Genomic DNA, 22635 nt, shown 5'->3' with positions numbered 1-22635 from the left:
TCAGATAGATTATATAATGGTAAGACAGAGATTTAGGAACCAGGTTTTAAATTGTAAGACATTTCCAGGGGCAGATGTGGACTCTGACCACGATCTATTGGTTATGACCTATAGATTAAAATTGAAGAAACTGCAAAAAGGTGGGAATTTAAGGAGATGGGACCTGGATAAACTGAAAGAACCAGAGGTTGTACAGAGTTTCAGGGAGAGCATAAGGGAACAATTGACAGGAATGGGGGAAAGAAATACAGTAGAAGAAGAATGGGTAGCTTTGAGTGATGAAGTAGTGAAGGCAGCAGAGGATCAAGTAGGTAAAAGGACGAGGGCTAGTAGAAATCCTTGGGTAACAGAAGAAATATTGAATTTAATTGATGAAAGGAGAAAATATAAAAATACAGTAAATGAAGCAGGCAAAAAGGAATACAAACGTCTCAAAAATGAGATCGACAGGAAGTGCAAAATGGCTAAGCAGGGATGGCTAGAGGACAAACGTAAGGATGTAGAGGCTTATCTCACTAGGGGAAAGATAGATACTGCCTACAGGAAAATTAAAGAGACCTTTGGAGATAAGAGAACGACTTGTATGAATATCAAGAGCTCAGATGGAAACCCAGTTCTAAGCAAAGAAGGGAAAGCAGAAAGGTGGAAGGAGTATATAGAGGGTCTATACCAGGGCGATGTACTTGAGGACAATATTATGGAAATGGAAGAGGATGTAGATGAAGATGAAATGGGAGATACGATACTGCGTGAAGAGTTTGACAGAGCACTGAATGACCTGAGTCGAAACAAGGCCCCCGGAGTAGACAATATTCCATTGGAACTACTGACGGCCGTGGGAGAGCCAGTCCTGACAAAACTCTACCAGCTGGTGAGCAAGATGTATGAAACAGGCGAAATACCCTCAGACTTCAAGAATATAATAATTCCAGTCCCAAAGAAAGCAGCTGTTGACAGATGTGAAAATTACCGAACAATCAGTTTAATAAGCCACAGCTGCAAAATACTAACACAACTTCTTTACAGACGAATGGAAAAACTAGCAGGAGCCGACCTCGGGGAAGATCAGTTTGGATTCCGTAGAAACACTGGAACACGTGAGGCAATACTCACCTTACGACTTATCTTAGAAGATTAAGGAAAGGCAAACCTACGTTTCTAGCATTTGTAGACTTAGAGAAAGCGTTTGACAATGTTGACTGGAATACTCTCTTTCAAATTCTGTAGGTGGCAGGGGTAAAATACAGGGAGCGAAAGGCTATTTACAATTTGTACAAAAACCAGATGGTAGTTATAAGAGCCGAGGGACATGAAAGGGAAGCAGTGGTTGGGAAGGGAGTAAGACAGGGTTGTAGCCTCTCCCCGATGTTATTCAATCTGTATATTGAGCAAGCAGTAAAGGAAACAAAAGAAAAATTCAGAGTAGGTATTAAAATCCATGAAGAAGAAATAAAAACTTTGAGGTTCGCCGATGACATTGTAATTCTGTCAGAGACAGCAAAGGACTTGGAAGAGCAGTTGAATGGAATGGACAGTGTCTTGAAAGGAGGATATAAGATGAACATCAACAAAAGCAAAACGAGGATAATGGAATGTAGTCGAATTAAGTTGGGTGATGCTGAGGGAATTAGATTAGGAAATGTGACACTTAAAGTAGTAAAGGAGTTTTGCTATTTGGGGAGCAAAATAACTGATGATGGTCGAAGTAGAGAGGATATAAAATGTAGACTGGCAATGGCAAGGAAAGCATTTCTGAAGAAGAGAAATTTGTTAACATCGAGTATAGATTTAAGTGTCAGGAAGTCATTTCTGAAAGTATTTGTATGGAGTGTAGCCATGTATGGAAGTGAAACATGGAAGATAAATAGTTTGGACAAGAAGAGAATAGAAGCTTTCGAAATGTGGTGCTACAGAAGAATGCTGAAGATTAGATGGGTAGATCACATAACTAATGAGGAAGTATTGAATAGGATTGGGGAGAAAAGAAGTTCTTGGCACAACTTGACCAGAAGAAGGGATCGGTTGGTAGGACATGTTCTGAGGCATTAAGGGATCACCAATTTAGTATTGGAGGGCAGCGTGGAGGGTAAAAATCGTAGAGGGAGACCAAGAGATGAATACACTAAGCAGATTCAGAAGGATGTAGGTTGCAGTAGGTACTGGGAGATGAAGAGGCTTGCACAGGATAGAGTAGCATGGAGAGCTGCATCAAACCAGTCTCAGGACTGAAGACCACAACAACAACAACATAGTTATTGTGATATTTACTTGGAATTAACACACTGCATGAAATTCGAAAAAGTTTGCAGTGAAAAATGGAGGTAGCTATGATTTTGCTTTTGGTGCAAATTACATAATAAGTTGCTGTGTATGAAATTTAGCTAACATACTGAATTTTTATTTAGACTTGGTTAGAGGTCTCTCTCTGTCGCCAATCTCGAGAAAATTGATTGGATGTAACGCACTCATTTACAATCGCCCCACACCAGCGATGAATCCAGAATGAAAGATCCACAACATTCCTCAAATTTCATAAACTGTTTGAGATATCGAAATGAGATTTTGGGAAATGGTAGCACACAAATAGGAGAATATTTTAATATATGGTTATTGTGCAAAACTGCATTGTCTACCACATTTTTTTGATGAAAGAATGTAATTTTTAGGGGCCATTGATAGCTGGTGAAACAAGAAATGCTATGGGTTTTGGAACAACATAAGTGGAGACAATGTATGTTTATTTTGTACTGAGGATGTGCTTTTTTAGTATGCTTATTTTTCCACAGTTCCTCACTTAATAAACTTATTTACCCATTGTTTCAGAATTCTCTTGCATTTGTGTCTGCAAATTTTAACATGGCAGTCAGAGAAATGTGTAAGTTTTACTCAAAATTTGCCACTCATGATGCTTCTCTGAAAATTGCAAATGGGTAACAAGGCAAGCGAAAGTAAATTGCAGCATTTTCAGCAGAATTCTTTATGATGTTAATCAAATCACGGTGATACATGTTTTTGAATGGTCACAATGCAAGTGTGGGCATGGAGAGGCTCCACTTAATATTTGCAAAAAATGTGAGTTTAAGCTTCAGGTTAGAGTGGCCCTTTACCCTCCAGCATTCGGCATTTCGCCTACAGCGTCTGCCCATGCCCCCCACCGTTGCCATTCTCCCCACACATGCCCTGCTGACTGCGCATCTAGTGACCGTGGCATTTTGTGCAGGCAGTACGAAGGGCAAGTAAAACAAGCAGAAAGCTATATAATTATGTACAATAAACTAGATAAAAAAATTAGTAGTGTCATATATCAAGGAAGAACTTGAAACTTTCGGCACAGGACAGGAGCATGTAGAGGAACTGTGTTTCAAGTTTAAAAGGATAGTTGACCATGCACTGGATAGATAGTAACCCAGTGGAACAGTTCATGATGGGAGAGAAACTCCATGGTATGCAGAGATTACTGCATAGTAGGTGTAACACTGTAACACAAAGCATGGGGCTATAGATAGAGAGGTGCTGAATAAAATGTGTTTGGCTGTTGAGAGCAATGCTTGATGCCTTTAGTTACTACCATTGCAGAATATTGTCAAGTGATTTTTCATAGAACCCAAAGAAATTCTGGTCATATGTAAAAGCTGTTAGTGGCAGCAAAGTTATTAGTGTCCATCCCTAGTGAATGAGACAGGAAATGAAACTGAGAGTAGAAAAGCCAAAACTGATAGCTTAACTCCATTTTCAAATGTTCCTTTACAAAGGAAAACCCAGGAGAATTGCTGCAATTTAATCCTCATACCACTGAAAAGATGAATGAAATAAGTATTAGTGTCAGTGGTGTAGAGAAACAGGTGAAATTGTTAAAACTGAACAGAGCTCCTGGCCCCTATGGCATGCCTGTTAGACTCTATACTGAATTTGTGACTGAGTTAGCCCCCTTTTCTCACTTTATCTGCCGTAGATCCCTCACACAAAAAACTGTGTCCAGTTATTGGAAAAAGGCACAGGTCGCACCAGTCTGCAAGATGGGTAGCAGAAGTGATCCACAAAACTGCTGTCCAGTGTCCTTGACGTCAGTTTGTTGTAGAATCTTAGAACATATTCTGAGCTCAAACAGAATGAGGTATCTTGAACAGAATGATGTCCTCAGTGCCAACCAGCATGTATTTCAAAAACGTTGATTATGTGAAACCCAACTTGCACTTTCCTCACATGATATGTGTGGAAGCTTTGGATCAAGGCAGTCAGTTGGAAGCAGTATTTCTTGATTTCCTAAAAGCATTTGGCTCAACACCACACCTATGTTTATTGTCAAAAGTACAATCACATGGAGTGTCAAGTGAAATTTCTCAGTGGACTGAGGACTTTTTGATAGGGGGCACACAGCATGTTATCTTGGATGGAGAGTCTTCATCAGATGTAGAAGTAACTTCGGATGTGCCCCAGGGAAGTGTGTTGGGAGCCTCGCTGTTCATGCTGTTTATTAATGACCTTGCAAAGTCATGCTTTTTGCAGATGATGCAGTTATCTATAATGAAGTACTGTCTGAAAGAAGCTGTGTAAATATTCAGTCAGATCTTGATAAGATTTCAACATGGTGCAGAGATTGCCAACTTGCTGTAAGTGTTGAGAAATGTAAAATTTGCACTTCACAAAATGAGAAAACATAGCATCGTATTACTACAATATCAGTGAGTCACTGTTGGAATCGGCCAACTCGTACAAATTCCTGGGTGTAACACTTCGTAGGGATATGAAATGGAATGATGACATAGGTTCGCCAGCCGGGATGGCCAAGCAGTTAAAGGCGCTACAGTCTGGAACCACGCGACCGCTATGGTCGCAGGTTCGAATCCTGCCTCGGGCATGGATGTGTGTGATGTCCTTAGGTTAGTTAGGTTTAAGTAGTTCTAAGTTCTCGGGGACTGATGATCTTAGAAGTTACGTCCCATAGTGCTCAGAGCCATTTGAACCAGCCATTTGACATAGGTTCAATTTTCAGCTGTGGGTAAAGCAGGTGGTAGACTTCAGTTTATTGGTAGAATACTGGGGAAGTGCCATCAGTCTACAAAGTAGATTGCTTACAAATCACTTGTGCAACTGGTTCTAAAATATTGCTCAAATGTGTCAGACCCATACCAGATTGGACTAACAGGGGTTGTTGAACAAGAGAAGAGCAGCACAAATGGTCACTGGTGTGTTTAATCTGTGGGAGAGTGTCACAGAGATACTGAAGGAGCTGAACCGGCATACTCTTGGAGATAGACATGAACTGTTCCGAGAAAGTCTATTAACAAAGTTCCAAGAACCGGATGTAAATAATTACTCGAGGGATCTACTACAACCCTCTGTATCGCTCACATAGGGATTGTGAGGTTAAGATTAGAATAATTACTGCATGCACAGCAGCATTCTAACAATCATTCTTCCTGTGCTCCATATGTGCACGCAACAGGAAGAAACCCTAATAACCGGCACAATAGGACATACCCTGTGCCATGCATCTCACGGTGATTTGCAGAGTATAAATGTAGATGTAGGTGTAGTTAAATGTAGAGTGGTTGGTTGTGTCACCTTTCCCGTGGCCAAATTAGCTGTCATATCCCAGGTAGTCAGTGTTTGTGCAAGGTATTTCCTCCTTACCCACTTGGTTGTGGTTTTCCCTCAATTCTTGGATGGCTGATTGCAGCTGTTTCCCACTGAACAATGGTGTCATCACATTCCTATGCCAGAGATTGTTCTAAACGTAAGAAACTCCTTATATGGACACCACATATTCTTTGCTACAGAATTAGTTACTTCCTGAGTGTAGAACATCCCCAACATATTAAGGGGAACCCTACAGTTCTCACCGGATAATGCAAAGAAGAATGTTGCATCTGAGATTGTAGTAGACTTTATGGATCTTCTGGTTCAAGCCGTTCACACAGATCTACCATAGTCAGTCCTAGATACTATGTTACAAATCACCAGCTGAACTTTCGCCTTATAAAAGAGGGTAGCGATTTTTAATGTTCAGCCAGCTGCTGAAAGAAATGGAAGATGACCTCTGGATCCGAACAACAGATATTATTGGTGCCTACTTGGATCACAACTTACTATGTAATTCAGTAGCTTCTGCTAAGGCACCTCTGCATATGGAAATAGACACTCCCCCTCCCTCCCCCGTCCTCTCACCCCACCGAGCATACCAGCGTAATATGTCCACTTTGGACTTCCTGTCCAGTCTAACTGTTGCTGTGAGAGGCTGCATCACCACCTAACTAATAGAACTGTCATCATCAGGCACCTCCTTCCATTTTACAAATATGAACCTTGCAGGAAGATTGTCCCCAGTTCCAACAAGTGAGATGTGTCATGCTAGCTTTCAGCAGACGGCAGCTAGATTCAGTACCGACATTCACACTCTTCGAGATCCCCAACACAATCATTGTTCACCATTTACACTTACATGAGGGCAGACTAGCATCAGAAAGTGTAGTGGTGTCAGCTGATGCCAAACATACTTCAGAATTAGCTGTCATCATCTGTTATTGGTTGCCAGCATCTCATTGTTAGAAATTCGTATCTGCACTGTTAGTCCATAGCCATACTCTTTAGGTATCCTGTTTCCAACTTTTTGTTTCCTTCAGCACTATGCTCTTTGCACTGGGTAAAAGTCACTTAGCGTATGTCACAAAGGTTTAAAATACTTGGCAAACAATAGCCTCCAAATGTGAAATAATGGCCCATCCCCCTAACATGTCTTGTTTCCCTCTCCGTAGGATTTGCTCATGGCCTCCACAAAGTGAAAGGAAGAGAACTGCTCAGCATAAATTTAAAAACACTGAAAAAATTCATATATGAGAAACTAGTGCAGAAATGTTACTATTCAGAGAAGAAGTCATAAATGACAACCTGAAAATTTTAGCAGGAGAGAGCAAATACTTAGGACTGTTACTCTTAAAAGTTTGTTACTTTTGAAGAAAAATTATTAATTGCTTAATTAAGTAATTATTCAGTACTGTATATTATATTACTGGTATTATAAGGAAAATTGTAAATTCTACCCCTTCTTTCCCCACACCATGTCTGTTGTCATTCAGGTTACCCCATTGAAGGCAGTAACTCTCTAAAATCAGGCCATAGCACTCTGAGAATGTATCTGCATGTGTTTGTATCCACACCTCGTAGACAAGAGTAAGCTTAATAGCTGAGCAGCAGTCTTAACCATAATAGTGTGCTTCCATGTGTTCTGCCGAGATGTTGTTTCCATTTTATGCACAATATTTCAATGACTAATCCAGCTGTCCTCTTCCTATGCATTAAATGAAGAAAACAAGTCAACAGAACACCCAGAACCACAATATTAATCAACTGCATCGAGAAAACCCCAGAAGAGTTAACCTTATCTACCCACACCTACATTGTGAGTTGTGGTCTTTTACCTATTCCATTGTTTCTGTTCCACCTAAAATTTCTGTTGTGTGTGTGTGTGTGTGTGTGTGTGTGTGTGTGTGTGAGAGAGAGAGAGAGAGAGAGAGAGAGAGAGAGAGAGAGAGAGAGAGAGAGAGAAAGAGAGAAATAGTGATTGTATTGTGTTCGTAAATCCACTATAAATTTCTCTTTCAGTGGCAACGTGGTCATTGAAACGAAGTTCTTTGATGATGATATGCTTGTGTCAACTTCAAAAGTTCGCCTGTACTATGTATGAAACGTTGTACATCGTGATATTACAAAGTGTGAGGTAAGTTGGCATTAATTATTATACAAAATATTTATGTGGTAAATTATGCACTATATACTGTTACAATGGACCAAAACATTGTGATGCCCTAAAATGTAACGCAGAGTTCACCAGCAGACGTCACGAGAGGCTAATGCACCGTGTAGGGAAGCAGTAAGAGCAGAATGGGTTGGTCAGGAGAGGGCAGTGACTTTAAACAAGGACTTGGCAATTGATATCACCTGAGTAACAAACCCACTGGGGACATTTCAAACCCATCTGAAGCTGCCAAAGTCAACAGTTGGTGAAATGATTGTGAAATCAGAAATGAATGATAAGCTACAACTAAACCAAGGCCAGACAGACGTCATGTACTGACAACAGGGACCATTGAGCATTGCAGAGGGTGTTTGTAAAAAATCACCTGAAATCAGTGGAACAAATCAGCTGTGAGTTCCCAAGTGCTGCCAGCTGTGCAGCCAGCTCAGTGACAGTGTCTAGGGAGTTAAAAAAGAATGGGGTACAATAGCCAAGCAGCTGCTTCTAAGACAAACATTTTTGTAGTCAGTGCTAAGCTATGCTTGGTGGTCATTCCACAACAACTCACCTAGGCCTCCCTGCTCATCCATCTCAGATTTTGTTGAAATTTTATTCACAAATGCCCCAATGAATGTTTGCAAACTTTAACATTCACCAAAGCAGTACTGACTGAGATACAGGCAATTGTTTGATTCTGTGTGTAACTTTCCACAGAGCGAGCGTGAATTTATGTTCTTGAGCTGTTACATCTCGTGCAATGTTTTGTTGAAAGAAATAAAATTTTGCCATCTAGTACAACTTTATGTGTTCTATTAACAACAATAATGAAAAGAATTTTCCAAACGAAATTCAGCCAGAAAATTTTAGGCAAAATACCAGAAAAAATCAGCACCAGAAAGAATTTAAAGTTTGTCTTTTTATATCTCACGGTGTAAAGGTATGAAGAATGTGAAACTTGGCATGTAGAAACCTGACAAGACAAGGTTCTCAAATATAAAGTTCTATTAAGTATCACGTCCCAACTCTGAATACATTAAATGCAAAGTTGAAGATCTTTTAAGAAAGTAGAAAATGCGGTATTTTTGAGCTGATTTTGTAAAAAGACTGTGTTCCATAAAACTCTCCAAACTGGGCTCATTAGAAAAACTATGGTTTGAACTGCAAACAAAGTGTAATTGATTATACAACATAGGATGACAATACTAGATAATTTGAATCAAATTTGGGAATGAAAATTACAGAACAAAAAATATGAGCTTCAGACTCTTATATGTCATACAATAAACATGTTCTGAATGTGGAATTTAATATGCAGTAGCTTGGCAGTACAAGAACAAGAAAACAAAATTTCATTCACATACTACTTTCCAGCAACAGACAAATTCATCAGAAAGTTGATGATTTTTGTGAAAAGCTAAAAAATAGCCTATAATTAACACTTATTTTACAAATACTGTTTTCTATTAAAGCTTCAAAACCAGTCTCTTTTGAAACAGCAGCCCACTCCCCCTCAGAACAGTGGATTTAATTTCCAATGTGGGTTAACACTGCGAAAAACATTGAGGCAAAGTAGCCAGAAAAGTCACACTGTGAATAAAAGTTTTAACTTTGGCTTTTTATATCCATTGATTAAAGGCATGATAATCATGAAACTTTGGAAAGAATAACTTTGCAGCATAAAATTTTCCATTGTAAAATATCATTCACTTACTGCTTTCGAAATTCCTTCAAAATCAGTTCAAACATGATTTTCGTGAAAATTATAAAAATAGATCACATTCAATTTCCTTTTAGAAAATATATTTTCAACAATTGATTTCAAAGTGATCACAGTTTGAAAGATAATATTTTCAAGCATCCAGAAAATCGTATTTGATTTTCCAATGTGAACTAACAATACCTCAAAATGATGGACAAATTTGAGGGAATGTAGCACAGCAACAGTCTACATTCCAATGAACAGTTGTCCAGATTTCATTGCCTGTGGTTTTTATTTTTAAATTGGCAAGTAATATCTCACTATGTTACATTGGTCCATGGTGACATTGTGACTAACAATTCAAAAACATGAACCGACTGTCATTGTTGGAGGGGTCACACAATACCAGCCATGTGGGGTGAGCCGGGGGGGGGGGGGGGGGTTGCGCAATTTCAACCAGGTTCCCAAGACTGTAATTAGGTTTCCAAATTTATGTTCCAAAGCCAGTCTGCTTACAAAGCCATTTGCTAAGTATCGTATCTTCGATTCTCAGATATGTAGCCATATCCTACGTAGGTGGCAAGCAAAAAGTAATATTGATTTTAAACTTCTCAGTGTTACAGTTTACATTTTCTAAACTTTTTCAGTGACATTCTGCAGTTTGTTTTCTGAAATTGACACTATCAACCAAATGATGATGTTCATGTTGAAAGAAAAGATAGCGTGGAAATGGGGTGGTGTTCTTGTACCTGACAAGCATCCTGTCTTTCAGGCCAGTAAAATTAATGACCATGAAAATGCACAAATTTTCTCAGCACACCATTTTGTTATGTTGATATGTCAATAATGATGCTGACCCACCATTCATTATCGTACATACAGGCAACATAACAGCCAGGTAACAACTCCATCAATTTCAGTCTTAATATGGTTGCAATACGTACTTTAGCAACAAAATGTATTGTGTCATTAGGACCTTTGATGATATGAACCAAGCTCAAGTCATATGATACCAATTGAGGATGATCTCTCACACTGGATACTGGCCAGTTTTCCCCTCATCTTACTTCTTTAAACTTTTGCTTTCTTACATGTCTTGTTTTGGAGCATATACATATATATGATGCTGTACATTTTGGTTGCAAAAGTTGAATAGATCTTTTGGCTTCAGTAGTTGTGTAGATAGCCTTTATAGGCTTGCACGAGAAGCCAGTTCCTTGGTCCACCAGCCCCATGAAACGGAGTTTCTTATGGTTGGCACCAAAAAAGTTCATTCCGTACCAAATGTTGAAATTGTTTTTGTGGCTACACAGATTGACAAAATTCTTATAATTTTTATGTCGTGCAGCTGAGGAGTCACTAAATTAATATACTTTTGTTATCTGTGTTTAAGTCGACAAAAAGTCAATCAAGTACAGATATCCTATCATATTGCAAGTGGTCTGAAGTAATGCAACAACTAACAGTTAGCCACGTGCTCTCATTGATATAATAATCTAAAAAGGATGTAATGTACGAGGGCTATCCACAAAGTACATTACATTTTGGAATTAAAAATAAATAAAGTATTGGAAATTTTTTTTATTATATACAGATGAAAGCCACACTTAAAGACTACTTTTCTACATAGTTGCCATTTAAATTAAGGCACTTATCGTAGCGATGGACGAGCTTGGAAATTCCTTCGTCGTAAAATTCGGCCGCCTCCGCCTTCAACCACTTGGTTACCTCTTCTTGAAGCTGTGCGTCGTCATCCTGGTCAGTTTCAAAATACGAACCACATGCAACAAAACATAGACCAAAGAATGGACCACCAATTGCTCCAATGTAGCCTGTTGCTGTAGTACATTCCCTCATATTTGTCCGCCATTTTCAGGGACTGTTAGTTTTTTGGCAAATCAAAAGTGATTTTCTGGGTGTTTGAAAACATGCTCTTTACAACTGTGATTAGTTTGAAATCAATTATGGAAAACACATTTCCTAAAAGGAAATTGAAAGTGATCTATTTTTGTAATTTTTACAAAATGCAAGTCTGAATTGATTTTCTAACTGTTTGAAAAGCAGTACATGAATGATATTTTGTATTGGAAAACTTTGTGTTCCTAAGTTGTGATGTCATAAGTTACATGTTTATGATGCCTTTAATCAACGAGACATAAGAAGCCAAAGTTAAAACTTTATTCGCAGTGTGATTTTTGCAGCTTCGTTGCCTCGGTTTATGTAACATTACTAGCCCATGTGGGAAATTAAACCCATTGTTCCAGGAGTGGAGGGGGGCGGGTGCTCCTAAAACACTTGTTTCAAGTCAATCTGGATTTGAAGCTTTAATAGAAAATGGTTTCTATAAGAGAAGCGTTGATTATGCCCTGTTTCCACCTTTTCACAAAAATAATCATATTTTTGACTAATTTGCGATTATTGGAAAATAATAGGTGAGTGAAAGGTTGTATTCCACATCCTTGTGCTGCCGAGCAGTTGTGTATTAATTTTCATGTTCAGCATGCGTTAATTCTACAAAATATAAGAATCTGAAGTTTATATTTTTTCGTGCAGCAGTTTTCAAGCATAACTTTGATTCAAATTATCTGTTAACCCGCACTGGGTAATCAAATGCATTTTGTTTTGTGGATCAAACCACAGCCTTTCTAATGAATCAGGTTGGAGAGTTTTACAGAACACAAATTTTCACAAAATAAGGTCAAAAATATAGGATTTTTTACTTTTTTACAAACTCTTTAACTTTGCACTTAAATTATTCAATGCTGGGTACTTAATGAAACTTTATATTGAGAAACTTATGCTGTTAGGTACTACAAGCTAAGCTTCACGTTCATCATAGCTTTAATCCCTGACAGATACCTTATTTACCTGAGTATGGGATGACGCTGAACATAAAACCACCCCTTTTTTAAGAGGGTCCTTGATTTATTTTTTAGCATATTATGACTAATCAAAATTACAAACTTTTATTGATGTAAGGGATCTGTCTAAAAAGTTAACATTATACCTATTCTAAATTTAAGTCTTTTATTGATTGTCTGTATTTTGATAATGCAAGGAGAAATAAAATAAACAAAAAGAAATTGTTTACATTAATTTTTATCTTCACTGTCTTTTTTGTTTACTTAGCTCACTGTCCTTGATATCGATATCACTACCATTGCCGCCATCATCCTAACAGGACAGCTGTGAAACTTATATCTCCATTGTCTCAAATATTTCGCTGTTTGTTCCAAATATGTTGCAATTTCTGACATTGTGCTCACTGTGGGATCCAAGTACACAGCTTTGTCTTCCTCCTCCTCTTCTTCTTCTTTTTTTACATACAGCAGATTTTGCTTCTATACTGACGTGAGAATGTTATAGTGTCTCTTGCTTTCAAACATACAGTCTGCCCGCCACTCTCTCATTGGCTGTGTAGAACCAGCAGTTGACACACACCCAGTCTTTCCCATCATACCTCATGGTGAGAATCAATGACATTGCTGCACGAAATGTGTAAGTATGCCGCTGTCCCCCAACTAAACTTTTAGTGTCTCCTGCTGAAATGTGTGCTACTGTTGAGCATTAGGCAAATTTTAAGGTCACTTCAACTCCAAGTGCAAATGGATTCCAGAAAACTGCAGCTTAAACGTGGTAGATGTTCATAAAAAGCCAAAGTATGCAGTATACATTCCTGTGGTTGGGTGCATGATGAAATTTCTGCCTACTCAACACTCCCATCCCCGCACTCATCATACTTGTAGACAAGCTGGGACACTGTTCCCCTTCCAACTTTCCGTAGTGCTATGTTCGAGCAACAGTATCTTCTAAGGTGCAGGTCACATGTATCAACAGCAACTAATACATAAATAGAAGATGACAATTGCTATTCAGTCCAATTCTCGAACTTTCGATCGTTCTGCATTGTAGTGACGTTTGTCCATACTATCTCCTCAATGCGTCTTTCCACTGTAATTTATCTGAATGCCATCATCTTATTCTAAAGCTGATTCAAGTTGATAATGATTTTTCTCCAGTATTTTAATACATGTGTAGCGATCAAATTTATCATTTGCAACCCACTTGGTAAATCGTTAGTCTCTCAAGATCAAATAAAATATTGACTTTGGTTCAGAATCAAGCAATGGCTTTTGAAGGACAAGAGTTTTGCCTGAGAACCTATTCAAATACAACAAAAGTTGGTAAGTTCATAGAATTTAATGTTATTTCCTCCTGTGTTTCACAAAATTGTCTGTTTTTAAGCAGTGTACCCCTTGCACTAGTGCTGTGAGTCAAATGTCACGTGATTGTTCGAGCAAGGTCAATCCTGTATCAAGCGCTTTGGTGCATTGGGAAATCTCAAGCCTGGTTTTGAATGCAACTATTGTTTGTTGGTATGGTTCAAAATAAATTTGTACAAAAGCTCAGTAGCCAAGGCTTTATCTGTAGATATAAGATGACCCCTATACCAATCTGTCTTATAATCACATAGGTACAGTAAAAAGCCAAAATTTGAAATTTTTTCAGACAAGTTTGCTAAAAATTTTCTGGTTGAATATCACTCATAAAGTTCTTTTCATTTTTGTTCATAGAGATATAACAGCTAAAATTCACCAGAAATTCCCACTCACTGTGCTCAAGTCACGCGTGGAGTCAAACAAGTGACTATATCTTGGCCAGTATTGCTTCAACAAACGTTAAACTGTACCAATGATTATTGGGGACATGTGCAAATGTTCAAATAAAATTTCATCGAAATCCGTGATGGTAAAGCAGGAAAATGTTTGGAAATTTGGCTATTTGACATTAAATAACACTATACCTGTGGCAATCAGATGGGACAGTTTAGGTTTGCCAAATGCCTGGAAAATCTGTGTAATGCCAGTTGAGCAGTACAGAGATGATATTATGACACAGGGGGTGTTTTTTGTGGTTACAGTGTGGTCACCGTATTGGCCGTGAAGAAACACTAAATGCAGAAACGGAAAGATATGAACACATTTTACAGCATTGTGTACTATGTACTTTCTGAAAATGATTCTTGATTGCATCAGCATGACAGTGTGTCCTGTCATGAAGCAGCACTTGTGAAGCAATGGTTTGTGGACGATAACGTCCCTGAAATAGTGGCCTGCTCAGGGTCCCATTGGAACAACTTTGGGACGAGTTAGAATGTCGACTTCACTCCATACCCCAATGTCTAGATCACTACCTTGTTCTTGAGGAAGAATATGCTGCTGTCCCTCCACAGCCATTCAGCCATTTCATTCAAAATGTCCCCACTGGAGTACCAGCCTTCATATAGGTGAAGTATGGACACCCCCGCCAGCCTCTCTCCATATTAATGTTCACTACTAGGTGTCGGGATACTTTTGATTGGCTATGGCTAGTGTATAATGTTCCTCAAGGGCTCTTCAGATTTCTTGATTTTCATCCTTGTCACCATTATTTTACAATTCAGTAATGTTATACGTAACAGCTCAATGAAGTTATAATTAAGAGCTAGTAACCTATTACATCTTGTAGGTTTCATTACATTGCAGATAAAGATTGAATTTTGTTATTGATCAGATTTCCCAAAAAAAAAAAAAAAAAAAGTATTTGAGAGCACAAGCGCTGTGCAGGTTTGTGGGTGAAAGCTCAGTAACAATGTAAAGCCCCACTTCGTTACATGTAGTAACAAACCAAGGAGGTTACTGTTGTAACCCTATAGTGTGAGTGCATGTAATCAAACAGCACACGATACAAGCATCTCCACAGCCGCCTTAGAGAGATCATCTCACTACCTGGACAGGTGCCGCAGCAAGCCATGTGCACAGCACCCCAATATAAGCCCAATGCACTGGACGCTCAGCCTCACTTATGTTTACTTGCTTATTGTATGCTCACCTATGAGACTATATATTTATGTATTCTATAGTTATGAGGCTTTGTACTGTTCTTTCGTTCATTTGATATTATTGTGGATGGAGAATTAAATTTTGTTGGTGCTACTTCTGATATTGTGTCCGTATAACATTACAATTTCAGTGGAACCTCGCTTAACGAGCACCTCTCGTAACACATAATGAGTGATGACGACTTAGTGTGACCTCACCAGCCGCTCGTGCACATTGGGGAAATGTTCAACAATATGAACATCTTTCATTGTCAGCAGCAGCATGTGAACAATGTCTTTAAGTATGTACTGCAGTCCGGGTTTAGCGCTCTTTCTGCTACCATCTTAGTGCAGCTTGCAATCACATATTTTTCTAAACTTGTGTTCACACAGTGTTTTTTTTGTGTGCAGATTTTAATAATCTCCATAGAAATGTCCCCAATGATCACCGTAACAGAAAGATGACTGTAATAGAAAGAAAATGACCTAAGAAATGAAACGTAAAGTCATTGAAAAGCGCGAACGAGGTGTAAGTGTTCCTGATTTAGCATCCATGTACAATCAGTCTACATCAAGTATTTGCACTGCCCTCAAGAACAGGGGCAATATTAAGGAGATAGATGCTTCAAAGAGTGTGACAGGAGTATCTAAACAACAGTGTCGTATTCTGGGTGATGTCGAAAGGTTGCTCCCTGTATGGATAAATGAAAAGCAATTGCAAGGTGACACTGTTAACGAGAACATCGTTTGTGAGAAGGCGAGAATGATTTTCGCCAACTTTGTTAACCAGACACCAGGATCATCAGCAGCTGAAGGAGTGTTTAAGGGAAGCCGTGGGTGACTCGAGAATTTAAAGAGAACAACTGACATCCACAGCATTGTGAAGCACAGCGAAGCAGCTAGCTCTGACACAAATGTAGCAGAGAACTGCCAAAGTGTGTCTTTATGCCAGATATAGAAATATGAAACCATAATTTGGTTGCAATAATTACACGTCTGTTGTTTGAAACTGATAAACAACATTTTATTCAAAATAATCTCCATTGCTATTTATGCATTTCTCCCACCTTTCCAGCAGGCTATGAGTTCCACGCCAAAAAAACAGTTCTTCTTTTGAAACGAACCAGTCAGTGAGCCATTTCTATACATTTTCATGCAAATTGAAGTGTTGTTCAGCGAGAGCATGTTCCAGTGATGCAAATAGATGATAATCGGACGGAGCCAAGTCTGTAGAATAAGCTGCATGCTCTAGTATTTCCAGACTGAACACCTTGATCGTTTCCCTGACCCGTTTTGATGTGTGTGATGGGGCGTTATCATGGAGCAGTATGACTTTTTGTTGCCTTTTTCCATAGTCTGGTCATTTTTCACATAGTGCTCGAATTAGATGGAACATTTGCTGTTGGTAGCGATCAGTGTTAACAGTTTCACCAGGTTCCAACAGAGCGATTTGGTCTTGCAGTGGATGTCGATGGTTTGCCTGGATTCACCCATGATTTACGACGCGTAGGAACCATTTTTGTCACCTGTCACTATTCGATGGAGAAACGACTTTCTTTTGTATCTGGCGAGCAGCATTTCACAAGTGGTCTTTCGATTTGATTGCTGTCTTTCATTCAGTTTGTGTGGAACCCATTTTCCCACTTTCTGCACCTTTCCCATAGCTTTCAACTGAAGAGAAACGGCTTTCTGCATCACATTCAATCATTCCACGAGTTCCTGTTGAGTTTGAGTATCATCTTCTTCCAGTAGTTTCTCATGTCAAGATCTCCACTTTTGAATTTTTTGAACCACTCGAAACACTGTGTTTTCCCTAGAGCAAGTTCACTGAATGCTTTGACAGGCATTTGATGTGATTCTGCAGCAGTTTTCTTCAAGTGATGGCAGAAAACCAATGCAGTCTGCGAATTGTAGTTCGTAGGCACAAAACTCGACATGATTGCGGGTTTGCAACAGATATCAGAGTATGGAACTTGGCTTACTGGGTATTGACATTTGTCGTAAGCAAATTGCGCTGCAGATGTGGTCTAATGGGCCCTACACTGACGGCTAGCACCATTTGTAGGGAAATTCCGGTTTCATACTTGTACAACTGCTAACAATGGAGGAGTATGCCTTGCCTCGTTACAAGCCAGTGAAAGACTATTTCAAACCACTATTCTGTGCCAGTGTAAGTGAAAGTTTGAAAATTAAACTGCTGCTTGTTTACCATTCAGAAACTTTTGGGATTGAATCAATGAAGTGTTTGGTCCTTCGGTGAAAAAACATTTGCTTGAGATGAATCGGCCACTCCATGTCTTGCTTGGTATGGACAACACTCATGCCCATTTCCAGGCTCAAAAGACCACCTCCATCAAGAATTTCAGTTCATCACGAATCAGTTTCTGCCACCCAACACTAAAACATTCTTCGAGCATTGCTTTGAGTTGATTAAAGCTACCAATCTCTCACTCAGAAAGTTTTGGAAATATCACCTCAACTTTGTTGCATCAAGATGATCAAAAAGACATGGGAATGGGTTACCAAGAGAGCTCTTGACTTCTGCTTGGAAGAAGCTTTGACCGGATTCTGAGGCATTAGAGTCAGTATCTGTGGAGCCTGTAGTCAATGAAATTGTGTCTTTGGCCAAGAGCATGGGACTAAAAGTGGATAACAGTGATATCACAGCCAAGAAGTGACCACCGAAGAGCTTATGGAGTTGTAGTGTGTTCCACAGCAGGAAGTTGTGCAGAGGAGTTCTTTAGAGGAGGAGGAGGAGGCAGTAACAGCAAAGCAGCAGTCTTCTGGCGCATTAAGAGAAATGCTGAAAGCATGGGAATCGATTGTATTGTACATTGAAAATTACCCCACCAATAAAGCAGTGGCTATGCGTGCTACAAATGCATTTTACGATAATGCTGTGTCGCATTTTCGCAAAGTGTTGAAGTGTCAGCAGAAACAAATGACTATAGATAGCTTCCTAGTACAAAAGAATTACTTATGTATCGTGAATAATAAAGTGCATGATACTGTATTTATAATTTTCTTTGAATAAATAGCATGAATAACTTTTAGTGCTTTTTCTTCATGGAATGCATTATCGTATTTTACATTAATTTGTATAGAATAAATTGTTTCACTTAATGAGTGTTTCACACTACTAGTAAGCTCCTGGAATGAATTATGTTCGCTATGCGAGGTTCCACTGTGTTACTACTCCAAGTAATATGGGGAGAATTATTACTTAGCATTTGATGCTCTTGGACAAACAAAAGTACATTAACTATTACAAACAACCACTAAAGTAATGAAATGGTAAAAGTGAAGACACTGTCCAGGTTATCCAGCTACTTATTCACTACGTAGCTAGCCCAATGCAGGCTCTTCCAGTGATACCTGCCACTGTGGAGATTAACAGCAGGTCCTCCTGTTCAACTCTTCATTTGGTTGAGTTTGTGCGAGAAAGGTTGAAAGCTTGGTTTTCGGCACATAAGTGGCCATGCTGGGATGAACATGTTCCTTCCAATTTCCTGGCAGTCACAGGATTGAAAGCCCTGGCTAATAGGCGCGTGGCACTTTCACAGGATGGTCGACAGATTTCAGACAAGATTATAAAAATCTTACTCAATCATATCTGGTTTCTCGTCCATAACAGTGTGATAGCTGGCTGTCTTCACGTGTGAATCAGAGCCATACATAACAGCAGATGTTAGCAGAAGTGGGAGTTCGGCTTGTCACAACTGAGCATCCACTAGTTGAATGTGAGGACTGTGGAACCGTACGGATGAACGATGCTCAGCTGAAGGCCATTGCTACCATTCTCAGAGTTTTTTCATTGGATCACCACAAAATTACAGTTAGATTTTGCATCAAATTATTGTAGATTTTCACTTTTACAGCTATTTTCCAAAGATAGTGCTGGTAGTTAAGCAACATATCTGAATGCTGATGCTTTGTAATATCCATTCCTTAATATTAGCTGCAGATTGTAATTTGCTATTTGTTGCCGAGATGAAATGCTGCAAATTTGTCTTCTGTGGCATTTGTTTTAGCTTTCACCTTGTGGAGTACTCATCAAATACGTGCAGATTCTCTGTCACTATTTCTTGTGTCACTTTCACTGACAGAATTGCAGAAGTGTGGTTTATCCTGGGGCATATCATCTTGATTAATCTCCTCTTAGTCATCCAAAGAGCTTGTAGGCAAGAAGGCCAAGAGTATCACCACGTGACATGTTAATAACATGCCCAATCAACTCAACTACTATTGCCTGCATCCCCCATTGTATAGTTGGAAATGAGTCAATTTGTAGGCTAACAATGCTTACAACCACAACCCCTTGTCACACATTTGCCGACATTTACATACACCATTCATTATGAATGAATAGTGTGTTTTCTTTCTTTTTCGGATGAAGGCTGTGGCCAAAAGTTAATGTGCAAGTGTATTTTAATTGTGTCTGTACTCAACTCAACAAGTCGTCGTTATGGCAAGTAGCAGTTTTTCCTTTCCTTACATTGTTGACATTCCAACCTGGCTTTTCCATTGTTTAAAGACTCAGTTGTGTTTCACAAGAGCAATATTTTCTGAATCCAGTCTGACTGTATCAATAGATCATTTTCTTTGAGGTAATTCATAATGTTTGAATGCAGTATGGACTCCAAAATCCTATTCCAGATCGACGTCAGTGATGCGGGTGTACAATTCATGAGATTACTCCTACTTCCTGTTTTGACTGTTTGTATGTAACTTTCCAGTCTTTTGCTATGGGTATTTTGTCAAGCAGCCTCAGTAAAAATTGCCTATCTTAGATAATGTGTGTCCTTACATAAAATGGGTTGCCTTTTTTTTTTCATTGCTTCAGCAACAATGACTTGTTTTGTGAACCAAGGGGGATCAGTACCATCTTTTTATTGATTTATTCATTATAAATCTCTCAGTTACTGCAGATACTATTTCTTTGAATTAAAGCCATGTCTATTATACACTTACTTTGGTAGTTTTTTAAATTTTGTTGTTATTGGTACTTGTCATAGTTAGTTAGTGGAGAAGGAGTGAAGACTGTCTTTTAGGAAAGTGTCAAGGAAATATTTATATGCGCTTTTATTTAAGTAGATATATTTTGCATTTGCTTTTGGTGGATTTGATGTTGTGGTGGCCAGTGTTGCTACAGCGACCTTTTATGCAAACACTTCTCCATTTAGCCAATGATGCCATGGGCAGGCTGTAATATTCAAATGAGTCAGACTACCATGGTGAGACATGCAGACACATGGGCTGTATTACACACACAAGTCACTTCAAACAGTAGTGTAAATTTGAAGCACATTATTTCTTATGAATTCAAAAACCCTTTAGCGGATATGGGGTGTTTCGTTCATTGCCCTGTCTGGAACAACCTCCTAAAGTCAAACTGTGTGACTGCAAAACAAAAATTGCAGAAGAATTGAAGTTAAAATAGTATTTGCACTGTGTGTAACTTAAGCAGAATTCTAAATTTGTAGCTAATAAAATGTGTTCATTTTCAGGTTACTATGAGGCACTTTTTGATGAGTTGTGGAAGATGTGCAAAGCAACAATTCCTCTTGATTATGGATTTTAAAAATAGACAGGTATCAGAGAAAAGTGAACTTTCTCTTTCAGATACTGTGATTGTATACATTATAGATGATAGTAAGAAGAACCATCCACTATTTTATATACACGTATAAATATATGTATTTCAGTGATCTCTTGTAACTTCAGTGCTTGTGCTATTTGCAGTAATTGTAAAACATAAATGGTCAAGCAGAACTCTGTCCTTACATGAGACACAATTTGTGTTTGCATCACTTCTCGGGGTAACAGAGGTTAGGTGCTTCTGTTGTTCAAAAGACAAATACTGCATAAGACACACTGGGGTACTAATCCATTGCTTTGGATCTATAATGCAAGTAATTACCTTAGGAAGTGAGGGGTGTGAACAGTTACCAACAATTTGTGATTCCAGACACAATGGTACTGCAAACTAAAACCTTATTACAATGTGTTGGGAACATCATAATAAAGGATTTTATTGTATTTACTTTCATATGTGAATGGAAGAAAATAATATGAATGAAATTGTTGATGCCAGTTTCCTTCAAGTTGACCTTCCAACCTTTAATGTTGTTAGGGATGAATAGACACAACGTGCAGTAAATTCTCAGACTCACTGTGAGAAGAACTAACTGTTAAGGTAAATTTTTATGCTGCTCCCCTGAAAATCAACATGCTGCACAGTGTGAGAAAATGAAACCACAGGCCCAGCTGTGACACTTTAAACATTTGGTATTGAATGCTTCCTGTGCGTGGGCTTCTCTGGATCAAACTTAGTGTGCAACATCTCTTTCGGTTTAAAATCTTGTACAGCATTCTCATGTTAAAAATGAAATTCACATTTTTTTTTATTAATTCCACCCCCCACTCCCTCCCAGAATGTTTTCATCCTGCTTCTTCAGTTGTGTGATTTGGTATCTTACTAAACCAGTTGGATGCAGGAATGTGGTTCATTTCGAAGATGAATTGGTCCTTAATTTTGAATGACACAGAGCTGTTTAACAAGATTTCATGTGTGTCAACAGTCAACCATGTAACAAATGTAAAAGGAAGATTAAACTTATCACAGGATTTTCTTAATGTAGACTGTGTGTCATTGTAATTTTTTATTCTTGTCATTTATTCATGTGGTTACTATTACCAACTAGCATAGTTTGAAGCTGGATAATGCAACATGGCTGAATTACTGTAAAGAACAGACAGACACCTTAATATGGGCCTACTTTTGGTACTCATCTTTCCTTTTCGTTTTGTTGTTAATATGAGGAGTTTGATGGTATTTGAGAAGTATGAAACCTTAAGATAAATATTTGTAATAGTTTTACAACTAGGAATGTAACACACAGTCCTTACTGAGACTGACCATACAAAATCTGCTTTCAGTCTTTGACTTAGAAATCCCACTGTCAGTTTACTTTTATAATCTTTACTGTCACTGAACATCTATAAATTGTATCCCCATTGCCTTATAATGGGCTTAACTGGAACAATTCATGGTCATGCATGTATTATTCTGGCACTGATGTAGCTGTTGGTGTGCCATTTTATCCCTTGTGGTTTTCTGCCAGACCAATTCTAAATTTCACTTGTACCAGAGGTACTCTTTTTATATGATCTGCTAAATGTATCTTCAATAAGCATAAATTGGTATGAAACACTTTTGTTTTAGACACTGTCATCATCTCTCATACAGAATACATTTTTTGTAGTAGGATAGATAAAAAAAAATCCACTCACCAAATGGTGGCAGGAGGACACGCACATAAAGGAAGGTTATACTTATGC

The 22635-nt window shown here is 38.6% G+C and overlaps 1 protein-coding gene across 1 annotated transcript in view; it reads left to right on the top strand.

Annotated features, from left to right (window-relative positions):
* Positions 1-21934, top strand: part of LOC124802511 (retinal rod rhodopsin-sensitive cGMP 3',5'-cyclic phosphodiesterase subunit delta) — a 39141-nt gene extending 17207 nt beyond the window's left edge. Inside the window, exons 5-6 of the mRNA XM_047263344.1 lie at positions 7603-7717; positions 20802-21934. Coding sequence (XP_047119300.1) covers positions 7603-7684 — 82 coding nt within the window. The 3' untranslated portion in view covers positions 7685-7717; positions 20802-21934. The remainder of the gene's footprint in view (positions 1-7602; positions 7718-20801) is intronic.
* Positions 21935-22635: the final 701 nt, after the last annotated feature.

The sequence above is a fragment of the Schistocerca piceifrons genome, chromosome 6, assembly GCF_021461385.2.
Source record: "Schistocerca piceifrons isolate TAMUIC-IGC-003096 chromosome 6, iqSchPice1.1, whole genome shotgun sequence".
NCBI lineage: Eukaryota > Metazoa > Arthropoda > Insecta > Orthoptera > Acrididae > Schistocerca > Schistocerca piceifrons.
The sequence above is the reverse complement of the archived record's forward strand: the minus strand, read 5'-3'. Positions and strand labels throughout refer to the sequence as shown.